The sequence below is a fragment of the Macaca nemestrina genome, chromosome 6, assembly GCF_043159975.1.
Source record: "Macaca nemestrina isolate mMacNem1 chromosome 6, mMacNem.hap1, whole genome shotgun sequence".
Taxonomy (NCBI): Eukaryota; Metazoa; Chordata; class Mammalia; order Primates; family Cercopithecidae; genus Macaca; species Macaca nemestrina.
The window spans coordinates 47,375,565-47,397,680 of NC_092130.1; the positions used below are offsets into that span (position 1 = coordinate 47,375,565).

The 22,116-nt window shown below is 44.4% G+C and overlaps 1 protein-coding gene across 2 annotated transcripts in view; it reads right to left on the bottom strand.

Annotated features, from left to right (window-relative positions):
* Window positions 1–21,138, bottom strand: part of LOC105467260 (heat shock protein family A (Hsp70) member 4) — a 57,124-nt gene extending 35,986 nt beyond the window's left edge. Inside the window, exons 1-4 of one of the 2 annotated variants that reach the window (XM_071098469.1) lie at window positions 20,794–21,138; window positions 7,478–7,535; window positions 4,658–4,798; window positions 1,666–1,788 (exon numbers count right to left, since the gene is read on the bottom strand). In XM_071098469.1, the coding sequence (XP_070954570.1) occupies window positions 1,666–1,788; window positions 4,658–4,798; window positions 7,478–7,535; window positions 20,794–20,900 (429 nt within the window). In that variant the 5' untranslated portion in view covers window positions 20,901–21,138. Of the gene's footprint in view, window positions 1–1,665; window positions 1,789–4,657; window positions 4,799–7,477; window positions 7,536–20,759 lie in introns of both variants that reach the window. The other variant, XM_071098470.1, reaches the window with a different exon arrangement.
* Between the last annotated feature and the right edge of the window lie 978 nt (window positions 21,139–22,116).

Sequence of the window (22,116 nt, forward strand, 5' to 3'; positions counted from 1 at the left end):
GAGAATAGCTATATGCTAGGGCCTGTGAACCCTCCTAAGCAAATTACCAAAACTCAAGTGTGATCTTCAGGCCCCGCCCAAACATGACTCTTACCCAAAACCAGAAAAGACACTTAGGCATTCCAATATTTTACTCCCACACAGTGTAATGCAGGAGCAAAGCTAGGGGCACTAGATGGAGGAATGGAAACAAATCTGGGAGACCAATGGAGAGGCGAGGAAAGGTAGGAAACATCTAAGAAATACAGCATCTGGTGTATCAGCCACTGGGGAATCAAGGTCACTGAATCTGAGCTTTTTAAAGGAACATAGCATTTTTATTCTTCTATAAAGAATAAAGCCCATTCCCAGAATGGTGTACACAACTATAATCCAATTCTTTCTGACAAATGTCAATTCTACTTTTCGATAACCAAGGACCAAGGAATCCGTCAGGCAACAGACTCTGGGGTGAAAAAGCCACCTAACAGTCCATGCTTTGCCAATCAATGCACCAACATTAAGACAAAAGAGGCCACAAAACTAAAGTATCAGGTAACAATTGCAGAATGAGGAGATTCGGTGGCAAAGCCAACGTAACCACACATATTTCAACAGTCCCTAAGGATTCCGCCATACTAAAGCACAAAGCTACAGCAGCCAGGCTTTCATCTTAACAGAGATATGCAAAAGATAAAGTCAATTGCTGCCATGTCTTTCTGTTTTTTGGATAATTTTTTTGAGACAGGGTCTCACTCTATTGTACAGGCGAGAATGTGGTGGTGTGATCACAGCTCACTGCAGCCTCAAACTCCTGGGCTCGAATGAGCCTCCCAAGTAGCTGGGACTACAGATGTGCGCCACCACGTTTTTTTTTTTTTTTTTTTTTTTTGTAAAGACAGGGATCTCATCGTGTTGCCCAGGATTGTCTCAAACGATCCTCCTGCCCTCGCCTCCCACAGTGCTGGGATTAAACCACCAAGCACAGCCCTTGCCTTTGTCTTTAATGCTAGATACCAACAGCAAATACAAATAGAGAACAAGTGCCATTTACAATTGGGGGTATTCAGCTAATTCAACAAATGAGTGACTACCCTGTGCTATGCTAGGCACTATGCTAGGTGGTGAAAAAAATCCAGGAAGAAGTGGGCAGGCTGAGATGAATGTACCTTGAAGAACAGAAGAGATTTAAATAGGCAGAATAACAAAGGAGGCCTGAGCAAAAGCTAAGCAGCAGAAGAGAGTAAGAAAATGAAGACTAGTTTCATAATTTTTTTTTTCTTTGAGACAGAGTTTTGCTCTTGTCACCCAGGCCGAAGTGCAATGGCACCATCTCGGTTCACTGCAACCTCAGCTTCCCAGGTTCAAGCAATTCTCCTGCCTCAGCCTCCCAAGTAGCTGGGATTACAGGTGCCCACCACCACACCCAGCTAATTTTTGTATTTTTAGTAGACATAGGGTTTCACCATGTTGGCCAGGCTGGTCTCAAACTCCTGACCTCAGGTGATCCACCCACCTCGGCCTCCCAAAGTACTGGGATTACAAGCGTGAGCCACTGTGCCCAGCCTGACAAATTTTTTAAATAACCATTACAACCTGAGACAAAAAACTTTACTTGAAATTAGCAGCTTTCTTCTCTCTGCTTCTTCATGCAAATTCCCAATAATGTATAGGGATCAAACTCACCGAAACAACACAGTCAACTACAGGCTTCTTAAGCACACTTTCGGCTGTCTCCTTCAGTTTGGACAAAAGCATAGCAGTCACTTGCTCAGTGGTAAAATTTCGCTCTTCCTCCATATATGTCACCTGCAAGAAAACAACAAAAACAACAAAAAGGCTTAGACTTATTGTATTTCCTTCTTCATGTCCTAGTCCTAAAAGCTAAAATGAATAATGCCTCCCATTATCAACACAACATTATCTCAAGAGGGGGTTGAAAAAAAGCTAGTTTTGCAAGTAATACCTTGAAGGTCACTTTTAGTTTTTTTTTTTTTGGAGGCAGGGTCTCTCTCTGTCACTCTCTCTCTCTCTCTGGAGTGCAGTGGCATGATCACAGCTCACTGGAGACTTAACTTCCTGGGTTTAAGCAATCCTCCTGCCTCAGCCTCCCAAGTAGCAGGGAGCAAAAGCGCACGTCATCACACCTAGCTAATTTTTTTCTTTTTTTTCCTTGTAGAGACAGGGTTCTTGCTTTGTTGCTGATGCTGGTCTCAAAACTCCTGGCTTCAAGCAATCCTCCTGCCTCGGCCTCCCCAAGTGCTGGGATTACAGGCATGAGCCACCACACCTAGACTATTTTAGCTTTCAACCAAACACGATACTTGGAGATGAAGGACCACAATGTAAAACGACAAATCTTAAGAAAAGTTCCTTTGCAAAGGCAAATCAGTGTAGCTCACCATAACCCACACTGTCCCTCCATAAAGAGGCTGCTGGTAGAAACTATTTTACTATCTGACATACTATGTATATTTTAATGTGTTTACTGTTTATTATCCATCTCCACAATTAGGATTCAATCTAATATGAGGACATGCATTTGTCTGACTGTTCACTGCCATAGCTCCAGCACCTAGGCAAGACCTGGCACAATAAATACTGGTTGAATTAAATAATAAAAGATAGGCTGGGTGCAGTGGCTTACACCTGTAGTCCCAGCATTTTGAGAGGCTGAGGCGTGCAAATCACTTGAGGTCAGGAGTTCAAGACCAGCCTGGCCAACATGGTGAAACCCCCTCTCTACTAAAAACACAAAAAATTAGCTGGGTGTGATGATCCATGCCTGTAATCCCAGCTACCAGGGAGACTGAAGCATGAGAATAGCTTGAACCCAGGAGGCGGAGATTGCAGTAAACCTAGATCTTGCCACTGCATTCCAGCCTAGGCGACACAGCGAGATTGTCTCAAAAAATAAAATAAAATAAGTAACAATAATGAATGAACAAAGCTTCAAGATAAAGTCCTATTCCAGATAAAAGTCTGCAACTTTGGTAACAGTTATGAATTTTAAATGTTGAAAGACTGCCTAAAATAATCCCATCCCATCCCACATGCCCATATTCCCCAATTACAATCCAGAATAGAACATGTTGCTCTCTTCTTTTAGCTGCTGCCCTAACTCAGCTTGCGTGCCACCTTCTCACTCCCCAACCCAACCACAGTTTATTCTGGTTTAGAATTGAACAGCTCTTACTATATTGCATGATAAAGATAGGGAAATATCCCTCCTGGTGCCCTTTCTAAATTATCTCTTTCTTCCCTGCTATTTGCCTAATTCTGAGGTCAATTCCTCCACTTTTAGACTTGCATCTACTTGTTTCCCAAATCTTCTTCCTAGTCTTTTTCTTCTTTGGTTCTTGCAATGCTTATGACTAAATCTGCCAATACTTATCCTATTTCTTTTGTAACTAGTAAGTACTGCCCATTTCTTCACCTCCCTTTTTAACCCCTTTCTCTTTCCTGTGCTTCAGCTTCATCTTTTACTATCCCATTCAAACTGTCCTTAATTACCACAGATATTTTAAGTAAACCCAGTCATCATTCTTTAGTTTTCAGAATTTTTCACTTCTAAATACAACTAAATTAACGGCTACACTGCAACAGTAGACTACCTTCTTCTCATGGTTCTCAACATCTCCTGGCTTTCCAGCCTGTTCTCCTGATTCTTGGTCTCCAAAACCAAATATCGCCATAAACTCACCTGCCTGGAAAGCCAATCACGCCCCTACTCCCCCCTTGTGGATTCCTCTTACTACCTCTGAGTACAAGAAAGGCAAATGTGTCCACCCTATCCATCTCCCAGCCTCTTACCTCTTTTCTGTGATCAGTTCACTGTATACTTCACAGAGACTCCACTAGATGTACCAGAGATAAAGACCAAACTCACTTTTCCTCAGAAGAACATCTCTTTCTAAATTAAGTCCTATATCCAAGAGTATGTCCATCTATTTGCTAGTGACTTAAAACTGTGATTCCTGCCGGGCGCAGAGCTCACGCCTGTAATCCCAACATTTTGGGAGGCCGAGGTCGGCGAATCACAAGGTCAGGAGTTCGAGACTAACCTGGCCAACACGGTGAAACCCCATCTCTACTAAAGATGCGAAAAATTACCCAGGTGTGGTGGCACGCGCCTATAATCCCAGCTATTTGGTAGGCTGAGGCAGGAGAATCACTTGAACCCAGGAGGCAGAGGGATTACACGCCTGTAATCCCAGCTACTTGGTAGGCTGAGGCAGAAGAATCACTTGAACCCAGGAGGCGTGAGCCAGGATCACGCCATTGTCCACCAGCCTGGGTGACAGAGCGAGAGTCCATCTCAAAAAAAAAAAAAAAAAAAAAACTGTGATTCCTTTGCCTGCTCTTCCAGAAGTCATTCCCTAAAATCACGCTAAAAAGGCCACTGCATCAGTGAGCAAAACAAGCAGCAATGGCAGTATTAACTTCAAATCATCACTATCCAGGCATCCAACCCATATTAAGAGCACCACCCACGGCTCCCAACCAAAATCCAGATCATTCAAAAAATGTCAAAATAGTCTTCACCAGAAAAAAACTTTTCCTAAGCATCTGTAAGCATTTTCACTACAATCTGACATCAGAAAGGTACAGATAGATATTGAACTGATAAAATATAATACTGCATTTTAATTATAAGGCATTAACTTGACAACCTTACCTTTATACCTGTTAATCCTGTGGGCAACTGCACAATATCATATGCAAGGTTAGATTTTTCTGCCTCCACAAATGGATCAGAGAATGCTCGGCCATGGAATCTTTTAAATCCTTGGACTGTGTTCTTGGCATTCGAAATTACCTAAGAGAAAGAATATCAAAGAGTGGAAAACCTACTAATAATTTTTTTCTTAATTTCAACAGCCTCATATTAAATTAGCAACATTTTAACTTTATACAGTCTCCTTGGTTTCAGTTTCTTCAGACACTAAACTTTTCTAAATGGTGCCCACTAGCATGTGAAGTGAGGGATGAGGGATTTGCACGGGTCTCAGAGCGGCAGGGCTAAAAACAGAGCCCTGCTCTTCCTATATCCCATGAAGTCAGGTCATTACACTTGTATAAGTATTTTCTGTTCTTAAATTTCTAGTAAACATTTACATAAAATAACTTGTAGCCTTTAAAAGTTGCCCATAGTTTATGGTTGAAAGTTTCCAGGAACCAACTCAGCAATACATAAATTGATTCAGAAATTCTAGTTAAGGCCGGGTGTCGTGGCTCACGCCTGTAATCCCAGCACTTTGAAAGAGGCCAGGGCCTCATTTGAGGTCAGGAGTACGAGACCAGCCTGACCAATATGGTGAAACACTGTCTCTACTAAAAGTACAAAAAATTAGCCGGGCATAGTGGTGTGCACCTGTAATCCCAGCTATTCAGGAGGCTGAGGCATGAGAATCACTTGAACCTAGGAGGTGGAGGTTGTGCTGAGCTGAGACAGGGCCACTGCACTCTCAAAAAAAAAAAAGAAAGAAAGAAAGAAGTTCCAGTGAAACAAATTGCTCATAAAAGAAAAAAATATACTAAGTACACAAAAATGAACACAAAAGGATATTGGGAGACTATTATTTGCAACAGCAGATGCCTAGAAACAACCTAAATGGTTAGTAACAGGGAAATGCTTAAATAAATTATAGTATATTCATACAATGAAATATATAATACGTAAAAGTTTTCAGAAGGTGGTAAGACAAATGTCTATATGATTTTCGAATAATGGTTGAACAAGTGATTTTCAAATTCCTTACACTTTTTTATCTATGTTTTCTAATTCCTCTAGAATAAGCTATCACAATTTATGAAGGGAAAATGCTGACAAAAACATTCAAAAAATTCCAGAATGACCATGACCTTCTGCTTAAGATTTACAGGCTCCTCCTCCCAATGTAGGAGATGTAAAAAGCTCCTGTATCCCCTAGATGAAAGGGAACACACAGAAGTCCTTTTGTGAAACAGATGAGGCCTCCCAAATCATGTCTTCCTTGAGTAAGCTGCCAAACAGAAACTCTGTAACACAATAACTGTATCAACCTAGAACTGGGCAGCCAGTTTAGTACAGTAACTGTTTCTCAATCATGAAAAGCAAGTTTAAAAAACAGGAGCCATCGACTCAAATTTCAGAAGGAAAGAGATCTCAAAATGGTTCAATATTGTCTACCTGCTATCTCCTAAAAAATCTCTAACACTGTGAAAATGAACTATAAAACATCCAACTTAATTAAAACCAATTGGCCAAGTACCACTTTTTTAGGCTAATAAATTTTAAGCCCTGCCCCATTCAAAAACAGATTCACCCTATAGGGTTGCTCCAGGTTGAACCATAAGAAGGTCAAATATGCAACTCTTTAATTTTACAGATATCTCAGACACTTAGAATACAGAACTCTTGGGGTTCTGCTGCTCTGGTTATTCAGAAATCAGCAACTACATCAGGTTCCTGGTTTACAGAGTAAACTAATGGCAAGTCCTTTGATGTATTTCTAGAGATATGCTTTCCTTCCTTGAGAAACTTGATTAATAAGATCAACACTGGCCGGGCGCGGTGGCTCAAGCCTGTAATCCCAGCACTTTGGGAGGCCGAGACGGGCGGATCACAAGGTCAGGAGATCGAGACCATCCTGGCTAACATGGTGAAACCCCATCTCTACTAAAAATACAAAAAACTAGCCGGGCGAGGTGGCGGGCGCCTGTAGTCCCAGCTACTCCGGAGGCTGAGGCAGGAGAATGGCGTGAACCCGGGAGGCGGAGCTTGCAGTGAGCTGAGACCCGGCCACTGCACTCCAGCCTGGGCGACAGAGCGAGACTCCGTCTCAAAAAAAAAAAAAAAAAGATCAACACTTACCTTAAATATGAGTAAGATGAAAGGCCCAACAAGACAGACTTAAGGAGCATGTAAAATATCAAGGAACAAGCAAGCCTTGCTTAACAAGATCTGGACAAAATACACCCTGGCAGTTTGCATTAAACAGATTATACTGCTAATGCTATTTTAAGGCTATGTGCTTCTCACTGACGCAGTAGTCCCTGGGTATCTGCAGGGGATTGATTCCAGGGCACCCCTTGAATTAGACCAAAATCCACAGATGTTCAAGTCCCTATACAAAATGACACAGTATTGGCCTATAACCTATGCACATCCTCCTGTATACTTGAAGTTGTCTCTAGATTACTTATAACACATAATACAATGTAAATGCTATGTAAATAGTTGTTACACTGGATTGTTTTTATTTGTATTTTTTATTATTGCAGTGTTATATTTTTTCCCAAAAATATTTTTGATCCACAGTTGTTTGAATCTACAGATGCAGAACCCATGGAATTCTGAGGGCTGACTGTCCATGAGAACAGAGAACAGGTGTGTATGTCAGTTGTATACCCAGGGTCTACCAGTGCTAGGTACATAATGGGCATTCAACTACTTGCTGAACACATGGATGAACAGAAGAAGTAAGTCAGTTTAGGAAAAAAAATGAAACTTTACCTGACTTTTAGCTGCTGCTCCAATTGAACGATTCTTAGGACCAAAAGAAATGCAAGCCCTGGAAGACAAAACACACACTTTAAGAACTAAATCTTCCTGCAATAATAAATCCAAAAGCATAGCAGGCAAGATCTGAGTGTCAGCTAAAATGTCATATATTTTAATGGTACAAATCTATGATTTTGACCTTTCTATTGAGTAAATCTGTCCATGGAACGGGTTGCCTCTTACAACTGAGTCCTGTCATTTACATGCTGGAGCACAGGTCTGATGTGATAACTACCTGTAAGAGAGGTGGACTAGACAATCTCTACCATTCTCTAATTATTTTTCAAGTCTCCTGTTCAAAATCCCAGTATAAAATAATGTACCCTCATATCAATGTATCAATTAACATTTTTAAGACAGCTCATAACTTCACCAAGAATATAGTCTACAAACCCTGAAAACAATTCTCACCCTATTAAATAAGTAAAAAAGTAATTTTTCCAAAACTAGTTTCCAGGCACTCAATTTTATTATTTTTTTAAGAGTCTCACTGTCGCCCAGGCAGGACTGCAGTGGCCCTATCTCAGCTTACTGCAACCTCCACCTCCCAGGTTCAAGTGATTTTCTTGCCGCAGCCCCCCGAGTAGCTGGGATTACAGGCATGCACCATCACACCCAGCTAATTTTTCTATTTTTAGTAGAGACGGAGTTTCACCACGTTGGTCAGACTAGTCTCCAACTCCTGACCTCAGATGATTCACCCATCTTGGACTCCCAAAATGCTGACATTTAGGCGTGAGCCACTGTACCTGGCCAGGACTCAGAATTTCTGACAAGGAACTTCATCCCCACTTTTGAACATTCTTCTAAATCACCAATTCATACAATATCTCCTGATTTAATCTATTTATTGCTTCTTTTAGAAAGGCGAAACTGAAACCTGCTTGAAGGTTAAAAGAAAAAACGCCGTGCTTATGCTCAAAAAGCGCGGTGGCTCACGCCTGTAATCCCAGCACTTTGGGAGGCCAGGGCAGGCAGATCACGAGGTCAGGAGATCGAGACCATCCTGGCCAACATGGTGAAATCACATCTCTACTAAAAATACAAAAATTAGCTGGGCGTGGTGGCACGTGCCTGTAATCCCAACTACTCAGGAGGCTGAGGCAGGAGAATTACTTGAACCAAGGAGTCGGATGTTGCAGTGAGCCAAGATCGCACCACTGCACTCCAGCCTGGTGACACAGCGAGACTCTGTCTTAAAAAAAAAAAAAAAAGGCATTAATAAGTAAATTTTGGCCGGGCGCGGTGGGTCACACCTGTAATCCCAGCACTTTGAGGGGGCCGAGGCAGGTGGGTCACCTGAGGTCAGGAGTTTGAGACCAGCCAGGCCAACACGGTGAAACCCTGTCTCTACTAAAAATACAAAAATTAGCTGGGCGTGGTGGCATGTGCCTGTAATCCCACCTACTCAGGAGGCTAAGGCAGGAGAATTGCTTGAACCGGGGAGTTGGCGGTTGCAGTGAGCCGAGACCACGCCACTGCACTCCAGCCTGGCAACAGAGCAAGACTCTGTCTCAAAAACAAAACAGACAAACAAAAAAAGGCATTAGTAAGTATAAGTCAATTTTGGCCAGGTGCGGTGGTTCATGCCTGTAATCCCAGCACTTTGGGGGGCCGAGGAGGGCAGATCACCTGAAGTCAGGAGTTCGAGACCAGCCAGGTCAACATGGTCTGTCTCTACTAAAAATACAAAAAAATTAGCTGGGCGTGGTGGTGGGCGCCTATAATCCCAGCTACTCGGGAGGCTGAGGCAGGAGAATCACTTGAACCTGGGAGGCAGAGGTTGCAGTGAGCCAAGATCGCGCCACTGCACTCCAGCCTGGGCAACAAGAGCAACACTCCATCTCAAAAACAAAACAAAACAAAAAAGCGTAAATTTGGCTGGGGGCAGTGGCTCAAGCCTGTAATCCCAAGATATTGGGAGGCCAAGACAGGTGGATCACTTGAGTCCAGGAATTCAAGACCAACCTGGGCAACACGGTGAAACCCTGTCTCTATTTAAAAAAAAAAAAAAAAAAAAACACACAAGGCTGGGCACGGCAGCTCACTCCTGTAATCCTAGCACTTTGGGAAGCCAAGGCAGGCGGATCATGAGGTCAGGAGATCAAGACCATTGTGGCTAACACAGTGAAACCCCGTCTCTACTAAAAATACAAAAAAATTAGCTGGGCATGGTGGCAGGCGCCTGTAGTCCCAGCTACTCGGGAGGCTGAGGCAGGAGAACGGCGTGAGCCCAGGAAACGGAGCTTGCAGTGAGCCCAGATCTTGCCACTGCACTCCAGCCTGGGCAACACAGCAAGACTCCACCTCAAAAAAAAAAAAAAAAAAAACTTAGCTGGGCATGGTGGTGAGCACCTGTAGTCCCAGCTATGGCGGAGTCACAGGGTGGGGGTGGCTGAGGCAGGAGGATCACCTGAACCCACGAGGCTGAGGCTGCAGCAATCTGTGATCATGCTATCGCACTCCAGCCTGGGAGACAGAGCGAGCAAGACCATAGTAAATAAATTTATCCAGGGTCATGCAATCTGAAAGCAATGAAGTCAGGACTGTAGGTGATGTCTAAAGCTTTGACTCTTATCCTCGCTGAACTCCTGATTCTTCCAAGTCAACAGAGTAAATAAGAGCTCTGGAACCATACTGCCTTGGTCCAAATCTGACTAAATTAGATGACCTATTAATTTGGCAGAAACATAAACTTAAGAGCCCTGTGGAAACTGGTAGAATGCTGGGCCTCCCTGGGCATCAGTGGTCCTTTACAACCAATGGCGAAGAACCCCTGCGAGCCAATCTCCCAGGGCAGCTACAGGAAGCCACACCTTCTATTAAATGACAGGAAGAACAAACATGGTATACCCTAGGACCTCATCAGAATTCCTCCAAATCCTAAGCTTTTGGGCCTAGAAAGTGCTGGGAGTAGCCGCTCAAAAGCAAGGGTGTCAAGCTCTGCCTTTCTGCAACTATGTCACCAATCACTAAAACAAATAAAATCTGTTTTAGACACTAGATGCAAATAAACAAAATCCTCAGTACCAAGTAAATGTCACTCCTCTCAAAGCCTATATTGCCCCTTAGGAAATTGCCCAAGGCAATCTTACCCACTTCCTCCACCTCAAAAAGGCTGCCTAGCATAAGCCTAACAATTGGCACACCTCCATCTTTCTAAATACCACCAGATCTAAATTTCTAAGGTATATCCCACCATAACCCCAATCACAACATAATGAAACAGCAATGTTACTCATCTTCCATCGTTTCCTGCAGCCCTTTTTCAAACCTTTATCTCCTCAAAACAATTACATTTCCCAACTTTCCTGCAAATCCTGCTGTAGGGTTAATTTCCTATTCTACATCAATAACTCTGAAACCGTCTTGCTTCCAATTACCTTCCTAACAAAACCAACTACCAGCAAACAAAAGTCTATATTCCTTAATATGGAACCTAAGGCTTCTCCCAACCCAATCCCTTTTCCAGCTGTATTTCATCCACACAATCAACCCAAGTTGAATAAAGTATCCCAATCTTCCTACTTTTCTTATGTCACTTTTTACATCTGAAATGCCCAGTACCTTCATGTATTCTCTAGAAATGGCATCTATTTTGTCTGTAAAGCCTTCTCACCCCACCCCGACCCCCAAATAAAAAGTAATAATTTGCCGGGCGCGGTGGCTCAAGCCTGTAATCCCAGCACTTAGGGAGGCCGAGGCGGGTGAATCACGAGGTCAGGAGATCGAGACCATTCTGGCTAACACGGTGAAACCCCGTCTCTACTAAAAATACAAAAAATTAGTCGGGCGTGGTTGCGGGCGCCTGCAGTCCCAGCTACTCAGGAGGCTGAGGCAGAAGAATGGTGTGAACTCAGGAGGTGGAGCTTGCAGTGAACGGGGATCACGTCACTGCACTCCAACCTGGGTGACAGAGCGAGACTCCGACTCAAAATAAAAAAAAAGAAAACATGCATGCATTGCATGTGAATGTATTGTTGTTTAATGAAGCTTTTCAGTTATGTGTGCGTGTACCAGGTCTTAATGAAAAATGTAAAATCCGAAGTCTTCTGTTACAGATACATGCTGTCTAATGAAGCAGCCATTAGCCACATGTGGCTATTTAAATTTAAATTATTTAAAACTAAATAAAATTTAAAACTCAGTTCTTACAGTCAAGGTTGCAGTAAGCTATAATCACGCCACTGCACTCCAGTCAGAGTGACAGAGTGAGACCCTGTCCCAAAAAAAAAAAAAAAATACTGTTTCACCTACTGGAACTGAAACCCAGTCAGCTACCTTTAAAATTATCTATTGATGTGGGATTAAAAAAAAAAAGTACTACTTCCATTAAAAAAGGACAACTGAAAACAGAGTATGATCAATTTGCTGAATTGGGTCAATATGTAAAACAGCACCAGGCGTGCTGGCTCACTCCTGTAATCCCAGCACTCTGAGAGGCCGAGGCAGGCAGATCATCTGAGGTCAGGAGTTTGAGACCAGCCTGGACAACATGGTGAAACCCGTCTCCATTAAAAATACAAAAATTAGCCAGGCATGGTGACGCGTGCCTGTAATCCCAGCTACTCAGGGGGCTGAGGCAGGAGAATCACTTGAACCCAGGAGGCAGAGGTTGCAGTGAGCCGAGATTGTGCCACTGCATTCCAGCCTGCGTGACAGAGTGAACTCCGTCGCAAAAAAAAAAAAAAGTAAAACAGCACAAATTGAAGGATTTTGAAAACTAAAAGCTTACATAAACCTAATATTTAAATGAGATGAATACTCAAAAATAATAACTTGAATATTAGCGCTAGCACTAGAACCTAATTCAATGCTTTTTAGTACAAGTTTACCGTAGAAAATTAGAAAAGTATGAAGAAAAAAAATAAAAACTATATATACTTCCACAACCCTCCCCCCACCACAGAGGGCCACTATTAACATTTAGGTAAATACTCCTATGTAATCCTAATAAATCTAGTAAGTCCTTAAAAAAAAAAAAAAAGTAAAACTGATATACCACTATCAGTTTGCTTCTCCTCAATAAATGCTCTGAAAAGTCTTCAATGGCTGAATTATTACTTGAGGATTTTGACATGGAATAAGCATGACAAGAACATTCAAAGGAAATACATCTACTACTTTCCAGTCAACAAGAACTTTCAAATTTTGCACAGTCTACATCCCTGATCCCTATCCATAGCAGGAATCCTCTCTCATCCAAGCAGGTCAAGCTTCCTTGTTTCATAGTTCTCATTACAGAGCCTTCTGTGCCAGGTGGTGTGCTAAGCAGCCTACACTTGATAATCCTAAATTCTCTGAGAAATGGGATTCGTATAGAGGAAGAGCTGATTCAAGTCAAGTCAATGTGCCCAGAAACGTATTAGAGTCTATGATTCAAAATTAGGACCATCAGACTCCAAACTCCATGTATACACACATTTTGGGTTTTTTTCTGGTTTTGAGACAGGGTCTCACTCCGTCACCCAGGCTGGAATGTAGTGGCTCCATATCTGCTCACTGCAACCTCCACCTCCCAGGTTCAAGCAATCCTCCTACCTCAGCCTCCCAAGAACCTGGGACTATAGGTGTGCACCACCATGCGTAGCTAATTTTTTTTTTTTTTTTTGAGACGAATTCTCACTCTTGTCACCCAGGCTGGAATGCAATGGTGTAATCTCGGCTCACTGCACCTCTGCCTCCCGGGTTCAACTGATTCTCCTGCCTCAGCCTCCCAAATAGCTGGGATTACAGGCACCTGCCACCACACCCAGCTAATTTTTGTAGTTTTAGAGACACGGTTTTCCCATGTTGGCCAGGCTGGTCTCAAACTCCTGACGTCAAGTGATCCACCTGCCTCAACCTCCCAAAGTGCTGGGATTACAGGCATGAGCCACCGTACCCAGCCTCTTTTTTTATTATTATTGTATTATGTATATAATAATTTTTTGTATTTCTCCCAACCCAATCCCTTTTCCAGCTGTATTTCATCCACACAATCAACCCAAGTTGAATAAAGTATCCCAATCTTCCTACTTTTCTTATGTCACTTTTTACATCTGAAATGCCCAGTACCTTCATGTATTCTCTAGAAATGGCATCTATTTTGTCTGTAAAGCCTTCTCACCCCACCCCGACCCCCAAATAAAAAGTAATAATTGGGTTGGGAGAAATACAAAAAATTATGTATTATTATTGTATTATTTTGTATTAGTAGACGGAGTCTCGCTCTGTCACCCAGGCTAGACTGCAGTGGCATCATCTCGGCTCACTGCAACCTCTGCCTCCTGGATTCAAGCAATTCTCCTGCCTCAGCCTCCTGAGGAGCTGGGACTACAGGCCTGCGCCACCACGCCCAGCTCATTTTTGTATCTTTAGTAGAGGCAGTGTTTCACCTTGTTGGCCAGGCTGGTTTCAAACTCCTGACCTCAGGGGATCCACCCACCTCAGCCTCCGAAAGTGCTGGGATTACAGGCGTGAGTCACGCCTGGCCAATTTTTGTACTTTTTGTAGAGATGGGGTTTCGCCATGTTGTCCAGGATGGTCCCGAACTCTGGAGCTCAAGTGATCCCCCTACCTCAGTCAGCATCCCAAAGTGCTGAGATTACAGGTGTAAGCTACCACACCCGGCCCTGTTTTGTTTTGTTCTTGTTTTTGGGGTTTTGAGATTGAGTTTCACTCTTGTTGGCCAGGCTGGAGTGCAATGGCGTGACCTCAGCTCACTGCAACCTCCACCCCCCAAATTCAAGCAATTCTCGTGCCTCAGCCTCGAGTGGCTGGGATTATAGGCACGCACCACCACACCCAGCTGATTTTGTATTTTTTAGTAGAGATGAGGTTTCACCGCGTTGTCCAGGCTGGTCTCAAACTCCTGACTTCAGGTGACCCGTCCACCTCAGCCTCTTAAAGTGCTGAGATTACAGGCACGAGCCACCGTGCCCAGCCCCGTTATGTTTTTTAAGAGACGATTCTCACTCTGTCGCCCAGTCTTGGAGTGTAGTACTCGATCACGGCTCACCGCAGCCTTGATCACTGACCTCAAGTGATCCTCCCACCTCATCCTCCCAAGTAGCTGGCATACCACCACAGCCTGTTAATTTTTTAAATTTTTTGTATTTAAAAAATTAAATACAGGGTCCAGGCTAGTCTCAAACTCCTCAAGTAATTCTCCTGCCTCGGCCTCCCAAAGTGCTGGGATAACAGGCATGAGCCACCACCGCCAGCCTTAATTCATTCCTACTTCTATACGTCACTCAAACTATCTGAATCCTTTATTCCATGTATTATCTAATCCTATTTGTTCAAGTCTCACTCCAGCCTTTCCTCATCACTTTAGCCTCCACTGCTTACATCTCCTTTGAACATATTTTAGGTCTGTATCACACAGCCTTGTCCATAACTGGACTCATTCTATTTACTGCTGATGTTATTCATATTTTAACTACATTGATTACAACTACACAGCAGGAATCTCTATCTTACACTTCCTGTATACTACACACAATGCCAAGTCGATGCTGCTTAACTCCTAAGAAGTACTCATACATTTGCTGTTTGACTGATATTGCTTTTCCTCCATTCCAAATTGCAGGGAGTTAATTCAAATCAAGTTTAAGATCTCTCTGTTCTAATCTTTAAGTCCTAGAAATTACATCCTTTTTCAGCCAGAGAATATCACTGTTTTCCCTTTCTTAAAAGAGACTATTGACCAAATATTTATGCACATTCTGAGAGGATATTATGAACAGCTGCAATTGGCACAGATCCTTTAAAAGGTATAGTTTCGATTTTATAGTGTATGTATAGCTGGGCGCGGTGGCATGCATCTATAGTCCCAGCTATTTGGGAGGCTGAGGCACCAGAACTGCTTGAGCCTGAGAGGCGGAGGTTGCAGTGAGCCAATATTGCACCAGTGCACTCCAGCCTGAGCAACAGAGTGGGACACTGTCTCAAAAGAAAAAAAAAAAGTATGCAGAACTACTCTCAGGATATTACAACAGCTGTTGCTCTAATTCACTTTCTTCAACAATTGGAGAAAATGAGCTTTTCAGAGAAACCGCAATAATTAGACGATCAAATACAACTAATAGGCAAAACTGGAATGGAAATAGAGACATTAATCAGAGTACTCTCTGGTTACTGCATTAGCCATGGACTAGAAAGCACCAAAAAGGGCTGATACCAAACAGACCAAACAACTCATACTTTTGAGATTTGCAGTTCCTAAAAACACAGCAAATTCCTCAGTAATTAACCTTTGCACTTTAAAAGTACACAGTTGCAGAACCCAAAAGGTAAACTTCCATAGATTTCATCTTACTGTCCTAATCTCATAAAAAATTAATAAAAAATATAATACATAATAGTATCATTAGCAAATACTTTGGTAGTATTTACTGAATCCCAGGCACTATTCTGAGCACTATGGCAAGAAAAAGGTATGAGTTATAGTTTTAACTCATTATAATTCTCATAATCTCCAATGAAGTAGAGAAATCACATCTGTTCCTACTGCAAATTAATCCCTTATATTTGTGTAAAGAATTCTGGCAATATTACTGAAACTTTAAGTATATACAGTATATCCCTTACCCTAGCAACTTCACCTCTGGAAATCTATACAACAAAAATAAAAGCATTAACATTGTAACATAAATATGTAAGGCTACTTATTGAAGAACTATTGGTAACAGCAAAAAATTAGAAATAACCTGTTTGAATAAAACATGTTAGAGCCATAATATAGAATTTTACAGGCCGGGCATGGTGGCTCATGCCTGTATTCCCAGCACTTTGGGAGGTCAAGGCGGGCAGATCACTCGAGGCCAGGAGTTCGAGACCAGCCTGGCCAACATGGCGAAACTACGTCTCTCTAAAAACACAAAAATTAGCCACGTGTACGTGCATCATCACAACATTGCACTCCAACCTAGGTGACAAAGCAAGACTCTGTCTCAAAAAATAAATACTGGATCACTTCCCACCACACCTAGATAAAAATCCTCATTATTATTTACAAGGCTCTGCCTAATTCCTCAGATTCATCTCACAGCATTCTCTCAAGCAGCTGCAAGAGTCGTGGCTGCTCTTCAATATATCAAGCATGCAGCTCTTGCTGCTCAGGTCTTTCCCACTTGCTGTTCCTTCTGCCTGCAACAACACTTCCTCAAATCTACTGTGACCTCCAAGGTAAAATCCTACTCATCCTCAGGTCACAAATGGTATTTCTTTCAAAGCACCTCCTATCCAACTTATTTTTGAGACAGAGTCTCGCTCTGTCACCCAGGTTGGAGTGCAGTGCATGATCTCGGCTCACTGCAACCTCTGCCTACCAGGTTCAAGCGATTCTCCTGCCTCACCCTTCAGAGTACCTGGGACCAAAGGTGCCGGCCACCACACCTGCCTAATTTTTGTATTTTTAGAAGAGACAGGGTTCCACCATGTTGGCCAAGCTGGTTGCGAACTCCTGACCTCAAGCGATCCTCCTACCTCAGCCTCCCAGAGTGCTGGGATTATAGTCATAAGCTATCATGCCAGATCCTTCCATCCAATTTAAATTAGACCAGCTTATTCTATACTCTCACTGTATTCTGTACTTTTCCACCTTGCCCTTTACCACATTAATTACTATATATTTTTGTTTAGCATTTGGTTTAATCCACCAGCCATGTCCATAATAACATGATCTTATTTGTTCACGACAGTACCTCCAGTACTTAGAAAAATGGCTACCACATCAGAGGCACTCAACATCTGATAAAATGAAGGAAGCCTAAATTGGGTGGAAAATCAAGGGTCTCTTCTGGATGAGACTCCACTGGCTCCTCAAAAACCTAATCCAGATTGTTACATCGACAATCTGAAAACGAGGTACTTCCACCATAGCAAACCCTCTAAGACTTGCATCTCATTTCCACTCTCACATTAAAACAAACCCACAACATGCAGTCTTTTTGTACGTATGAGCTCCGAATCCCTTCCTCCATAACCGCTACCAAAAAAATAAAAATAAATCAACCTTCCTGCTACCATTTTCTATTTAGCCCAAGACTCCAACACAGAGTAATCAAAGTGAATCAAAGTCATACAGTTCAGAAATTACTTGAAATGTATGGCATGCCTGTATGTCAATGAAAACTAGGAAAGAAAATATAAAGAAAACATGTAAGGAAAATTAAAGTATTTAAATGGAATTTTCTTATCACAATTTCATGGTGTATGGGGTCATACATCAATGTCTTTGAGGCAAATTTTTTATTTGAAACAACTCAGTTTCAAATACAATTCATGGTATAATTGTTGCAGCTACTGTCTTTCTAAAAGAAAAACAGAAGCACGGGATAATAATCTAAAAGAAAGGATAGGAACACTGTTCTTCCCAATACTTGGGATTCTCTTCCTGTGCCTCCTTTGGAGCTAAAGTGTGTTCAATCACAGGGCAGGAAAGGACCAAGCCACTAAATACATTAACTCAGCGCTTTAGCCTTTTCAGTTCCTTGGGGGAGACATTTTACAGACCCAAGAAAACACGGATCCAAAGATATTCTCAAATAAATACTAAATTGCTTAAAAACAAACTTTAATGCTTAAAAAAAGAGCACGATACACTTCCCTGGAGATACAAGTTAGACTACCTATTGTTAAAAAGTACAAATAGGGAAAATAGACTACCAAAGGGCACAGGGCTTTTGGGGGGAGTGATGAAAATGTTCTAAAATTGATTACAGTAATGGTTGCATTGTTTTGTGACTACACTAAAAATGATCACTTCAACTGGGTAAATTGTATAGTATATGAATTAAACCTTAATAAAACTGTGCCGAGTGCAGTGGCTCACTCCTGTAATCCCAGCACTTTGTAAGGCCAAGCTAGGCGGATCACTTGAGATCAAGAGTTCAAGCCCACTCTGGCCAACATGGTGAAACTCCGTCTCTACTAAAAAAGACAAAAACTGGCCAGGCGTGGTGGCGCACACCTGTAATCCCAGCTACTTGGGACGCTGAGGCAGGACAATCGCTTGAACCCAGGAGGCAGAGGCTGCAGTGAGCCGAGATTACGCCACTGCACTCCAGCGTAGGGAGCAGCGAGACTCCTTTTCAAAAAAAAAAAAAAAAAAGACAAGACACCTTAATAGAGCTGCTAACAAGACTAAACTCAGCAAAGGGCCGGCAAACTACAGTTTTGGTTTCTGGGATGAGTTTTCAGGGGAAGCACCTGGGTTAGGAGGTGGGGAGGGTGCAGAAATTTGACAATCAGAAGGGAAATATGAGACTTCTGAACAATCTAGTTTGGCTGAAACCTGCTGAAGAAATGTGACAAAAATTCAGGGTGAAAATAATGGACCTTGGCCGGGCGCGGTGGCTCAAGCCTGTAATCCCAGCACTTTGGGAGGCCGAGACGGGCGGATCACGAGGTCGGGAGATCGAGACCATCCTGTCTAACACGGTGAAACCCCGTCTCTACTAAAAATACAAAAAACTAGCCGGGCGTAGTGGCGGGCGCCTGTAGTCCCAGCTACTCGGGAGGCTGAGGCAGGAGAATGGCGAGAACCCGGGAGGCGGAGCTTGCAGTGAGCCGAGATCGCGCCACCGCACTCCAGCCTGGGTGATTGAGCAAGACTCCGTCTCAAAAAAAAAAAAAAAAGAAAATAATGGACCTTAAAATTGAGTCCCTGGGGCCGGGCACCGTGGCTCACTCCTATAATCCTAGCACTTTGGGAGGCCGAGGCAGGAGGATCACTTGAGGTCAGGAGTTCAAGACCAGCCTGGGCAACTCAACGAAACCCTGTCTCTACTAAAAATACAAAATTTAGCCGGGCTTGGTGGCACGAGCCTGTAATCCCAGCTCCTCAGGAGGCTGAGGGAGGAGAATCGCATGAACCCCAGAGGCCGAGGTTGTAGTGAGCCGAGATCATGCCACTGCACTCCAGCCTGGGCGACAGAGCCAGACTCCACCTCAATCAATCAATCAGTAACAACTGAGCCCCTGAACAGGGCGCGGCAGTTCATGCCTGTAATCCCAGCACTCCGGAAGGCCGAGGCTGGAGGACTGGTTGAGTCCAGGAATTCGAGACCAGCCTGAGTGAACATAATGAAACCCCATTTCTACTAAAAATGCAGAAAATTAGCCTAGCATGGTGGCACAGGCCTGCAATGCCAGCTACTCAGGAGGCTGAGGTGGGAGAATCACCTGAGCCAGGAGCCAGGGAGGTCGAGGCTGCAGTGAACCAAGATCGCACCACTGCACTCCAGCCTGTAGCCAGAATAAGACCCTGCCTCAAAAAAAAAAAAAAAAAAAAAAAAAAAAAAAAAAGAATTGAGACCCTGAATGGAAAATACACAACTTCTTACAAGGTTTTGTCTAAGAACATGACAATGGATTAAAATGTATCTACATGTATTCGAAAGGCAGACTCTTTTACTGTAACCAATGAATGACCTGAGTGACTCACCATTTTTTAGAGCTATGTCTGTGCTGGTCCCAAAACTTACTATGGGTTCTAGAAGTCAACGAGGGCCCTTGAGCCACTAACAATAGTGGCCAACACGCTGGTTAGAATGCATTATCAGGAAAGTGCAACCCTATTGAGGGGTTAACGCGCACAAAACAGAGGATGACCCAATATAGTACGATACCCCGAAATAATGTGGAAAACAAAAGCGACTGTAAAGTTACCGTAAGAGCACCGGTTTTATTAAATTCCTATCCGTGCCACCCCAATCTCAAGATCCCGAGTCCATCCGGAATCCGAGCCTTGAGGCTGCTCCAGCTCGCTCTCTTCCGGGCGCTGCCCCGCCCCCACTCACGTGGGACGCTGACCGCTCCACGGTCTCGAGGCTGGCAAGCCCCAGAACCCGTTCAATTCAACTATTATTAAGCGCCTGCTGTGTGCAAAGTTCTGAGCTCTCTGTTGGACTCACAAGACTCAGTACGACCTGGGCCTGGTCTCTGCCCTCCAGAGAAGGACCGCGATCCGTTTACATCCTACGCCTGCAGTCCTTCCAGTTCCTATCCGTGCCCTCCGCTGGTCCGCGTACCGGCCAGAAGCCTTCCTTAGGCCGGCTGGTCACCGGGGAAAAGGCCTCGCGCTTAGCACACACCCACGCTCATAGTGGGTCGCGGCCCCTAGTGTCCTAGTACCCAGTGGGGGTTCCTGACCCACCGGGACCTCGGCTTGGAACGGAGGAGACTCCTCGGCCCGCGTTCCCCAAGCAGCGAGGGTCCCAGACTGGAACAAGCATTAGCTCCTCACCCCAGTGCACGCGGCCGGCCCGGCCCACACTTACGGCGTGCAGCGGTCGCTATACTCATTAGCGATAGTCTCGATGCCGCCGGCGCGGGCCACAGCGACGTAGCAGCTCTGGAAGCCCAGGTCTATGCCCACCACCGACATGGCGCTGGCTACTGCTCGGGCTCGGGCCCGGGTCCGGCCACCGAGACAGGACACGGACCCCGGCGGGGCTAGCGCGTGGAAAGCAGGCCTCTTGGGCCGAGGCTACTGAGGGGCGTGCGGCGTCCACGCGAGCGCCTAGGTCCTTCCAGTGGGGACTGCAACCGAGACCGCTGCTCAGGCCGGCTCCGGCTCAGTGGCCGCAGAGGAGGCGCCGGTAGCGGGGGCGGAGAAGATCTCGAAAGATCTCGTTGCGACGAGAGCTGAGCCGCAGCACGAGAACTACGAAAGAACGGAATGTTCTCGCGATATCCCGGCTCAAACGCTTTTCCCCTTCAGGTCCCGCCCCCCGTACGTATGAATACGTCACGTCCTGGCTCGAGAACCTGGGAAAGGACTGGGTGGCTAAAAGATGGCTGGGAGGTGCAATTGGCCAACCGAGCCTGCGCGTGGAATCCGCGGCGCTGCACAGCTGCATGGAAATGTGGAGGACCTCCCTTTCCCGTAGAAAGTAGGCGAGCCGACTTGAGGGACTATACTGAGGAAGCGCTGCGGCCTACTTCCGCCTTTTTTTTTTTTACTCTCAAAGACACTTCCGGTAGTGGGGTGTCTTGCATTCCATCTTGTCGGGCGCCTGGAATGAGACGCGAGCTGTTCTGCAGATCCCACAGGGTGCTTTCTGTTCTTATCCCCGGTAGGGGAGAAGGCCGCCGTTGGAACGCGGCCCTTATGTCCTGTTCTGTCAAGAGTCTAAGATCACACCCTCACCAGCGGAGGGAAGGAGCCCACTCCCAGCCACACCACCTTGTTTTCTTTCGCTCAGCCTTGTCGCGCCGTTCTCTAAGCCACTCGTGTCCTTAGATCAGATTGAGGGGCCCGCAGGATTTAAGCCTTTAATCCCCAGCACATTCCAAGCACCTGCCCTGTGGTAGGCCCTAACCTGGATGCAAGGAACATAGGCAAGTGATACGCTGCCTGGCCTGAAAGGTCCGCTCAGACCTTTATATGAAGCTAATAAATCTTAAGCTTCAGGACCCTTCGCTTGCATGGCCTCCTGGGAGAACAGGTAGTTGCTGAGAGTTGTGGAGAGGTTCCTCATAAGAGGAGTGTGGTGAGGGAGGGGACTGGGTAGGGGTAATCCCAAGAGGGGTTTAGATTGTAACTAGTTCAGGTTCGATCCATCTTTCCTCTTCGGTTTTACAGTGGCTTCCGTGGGATC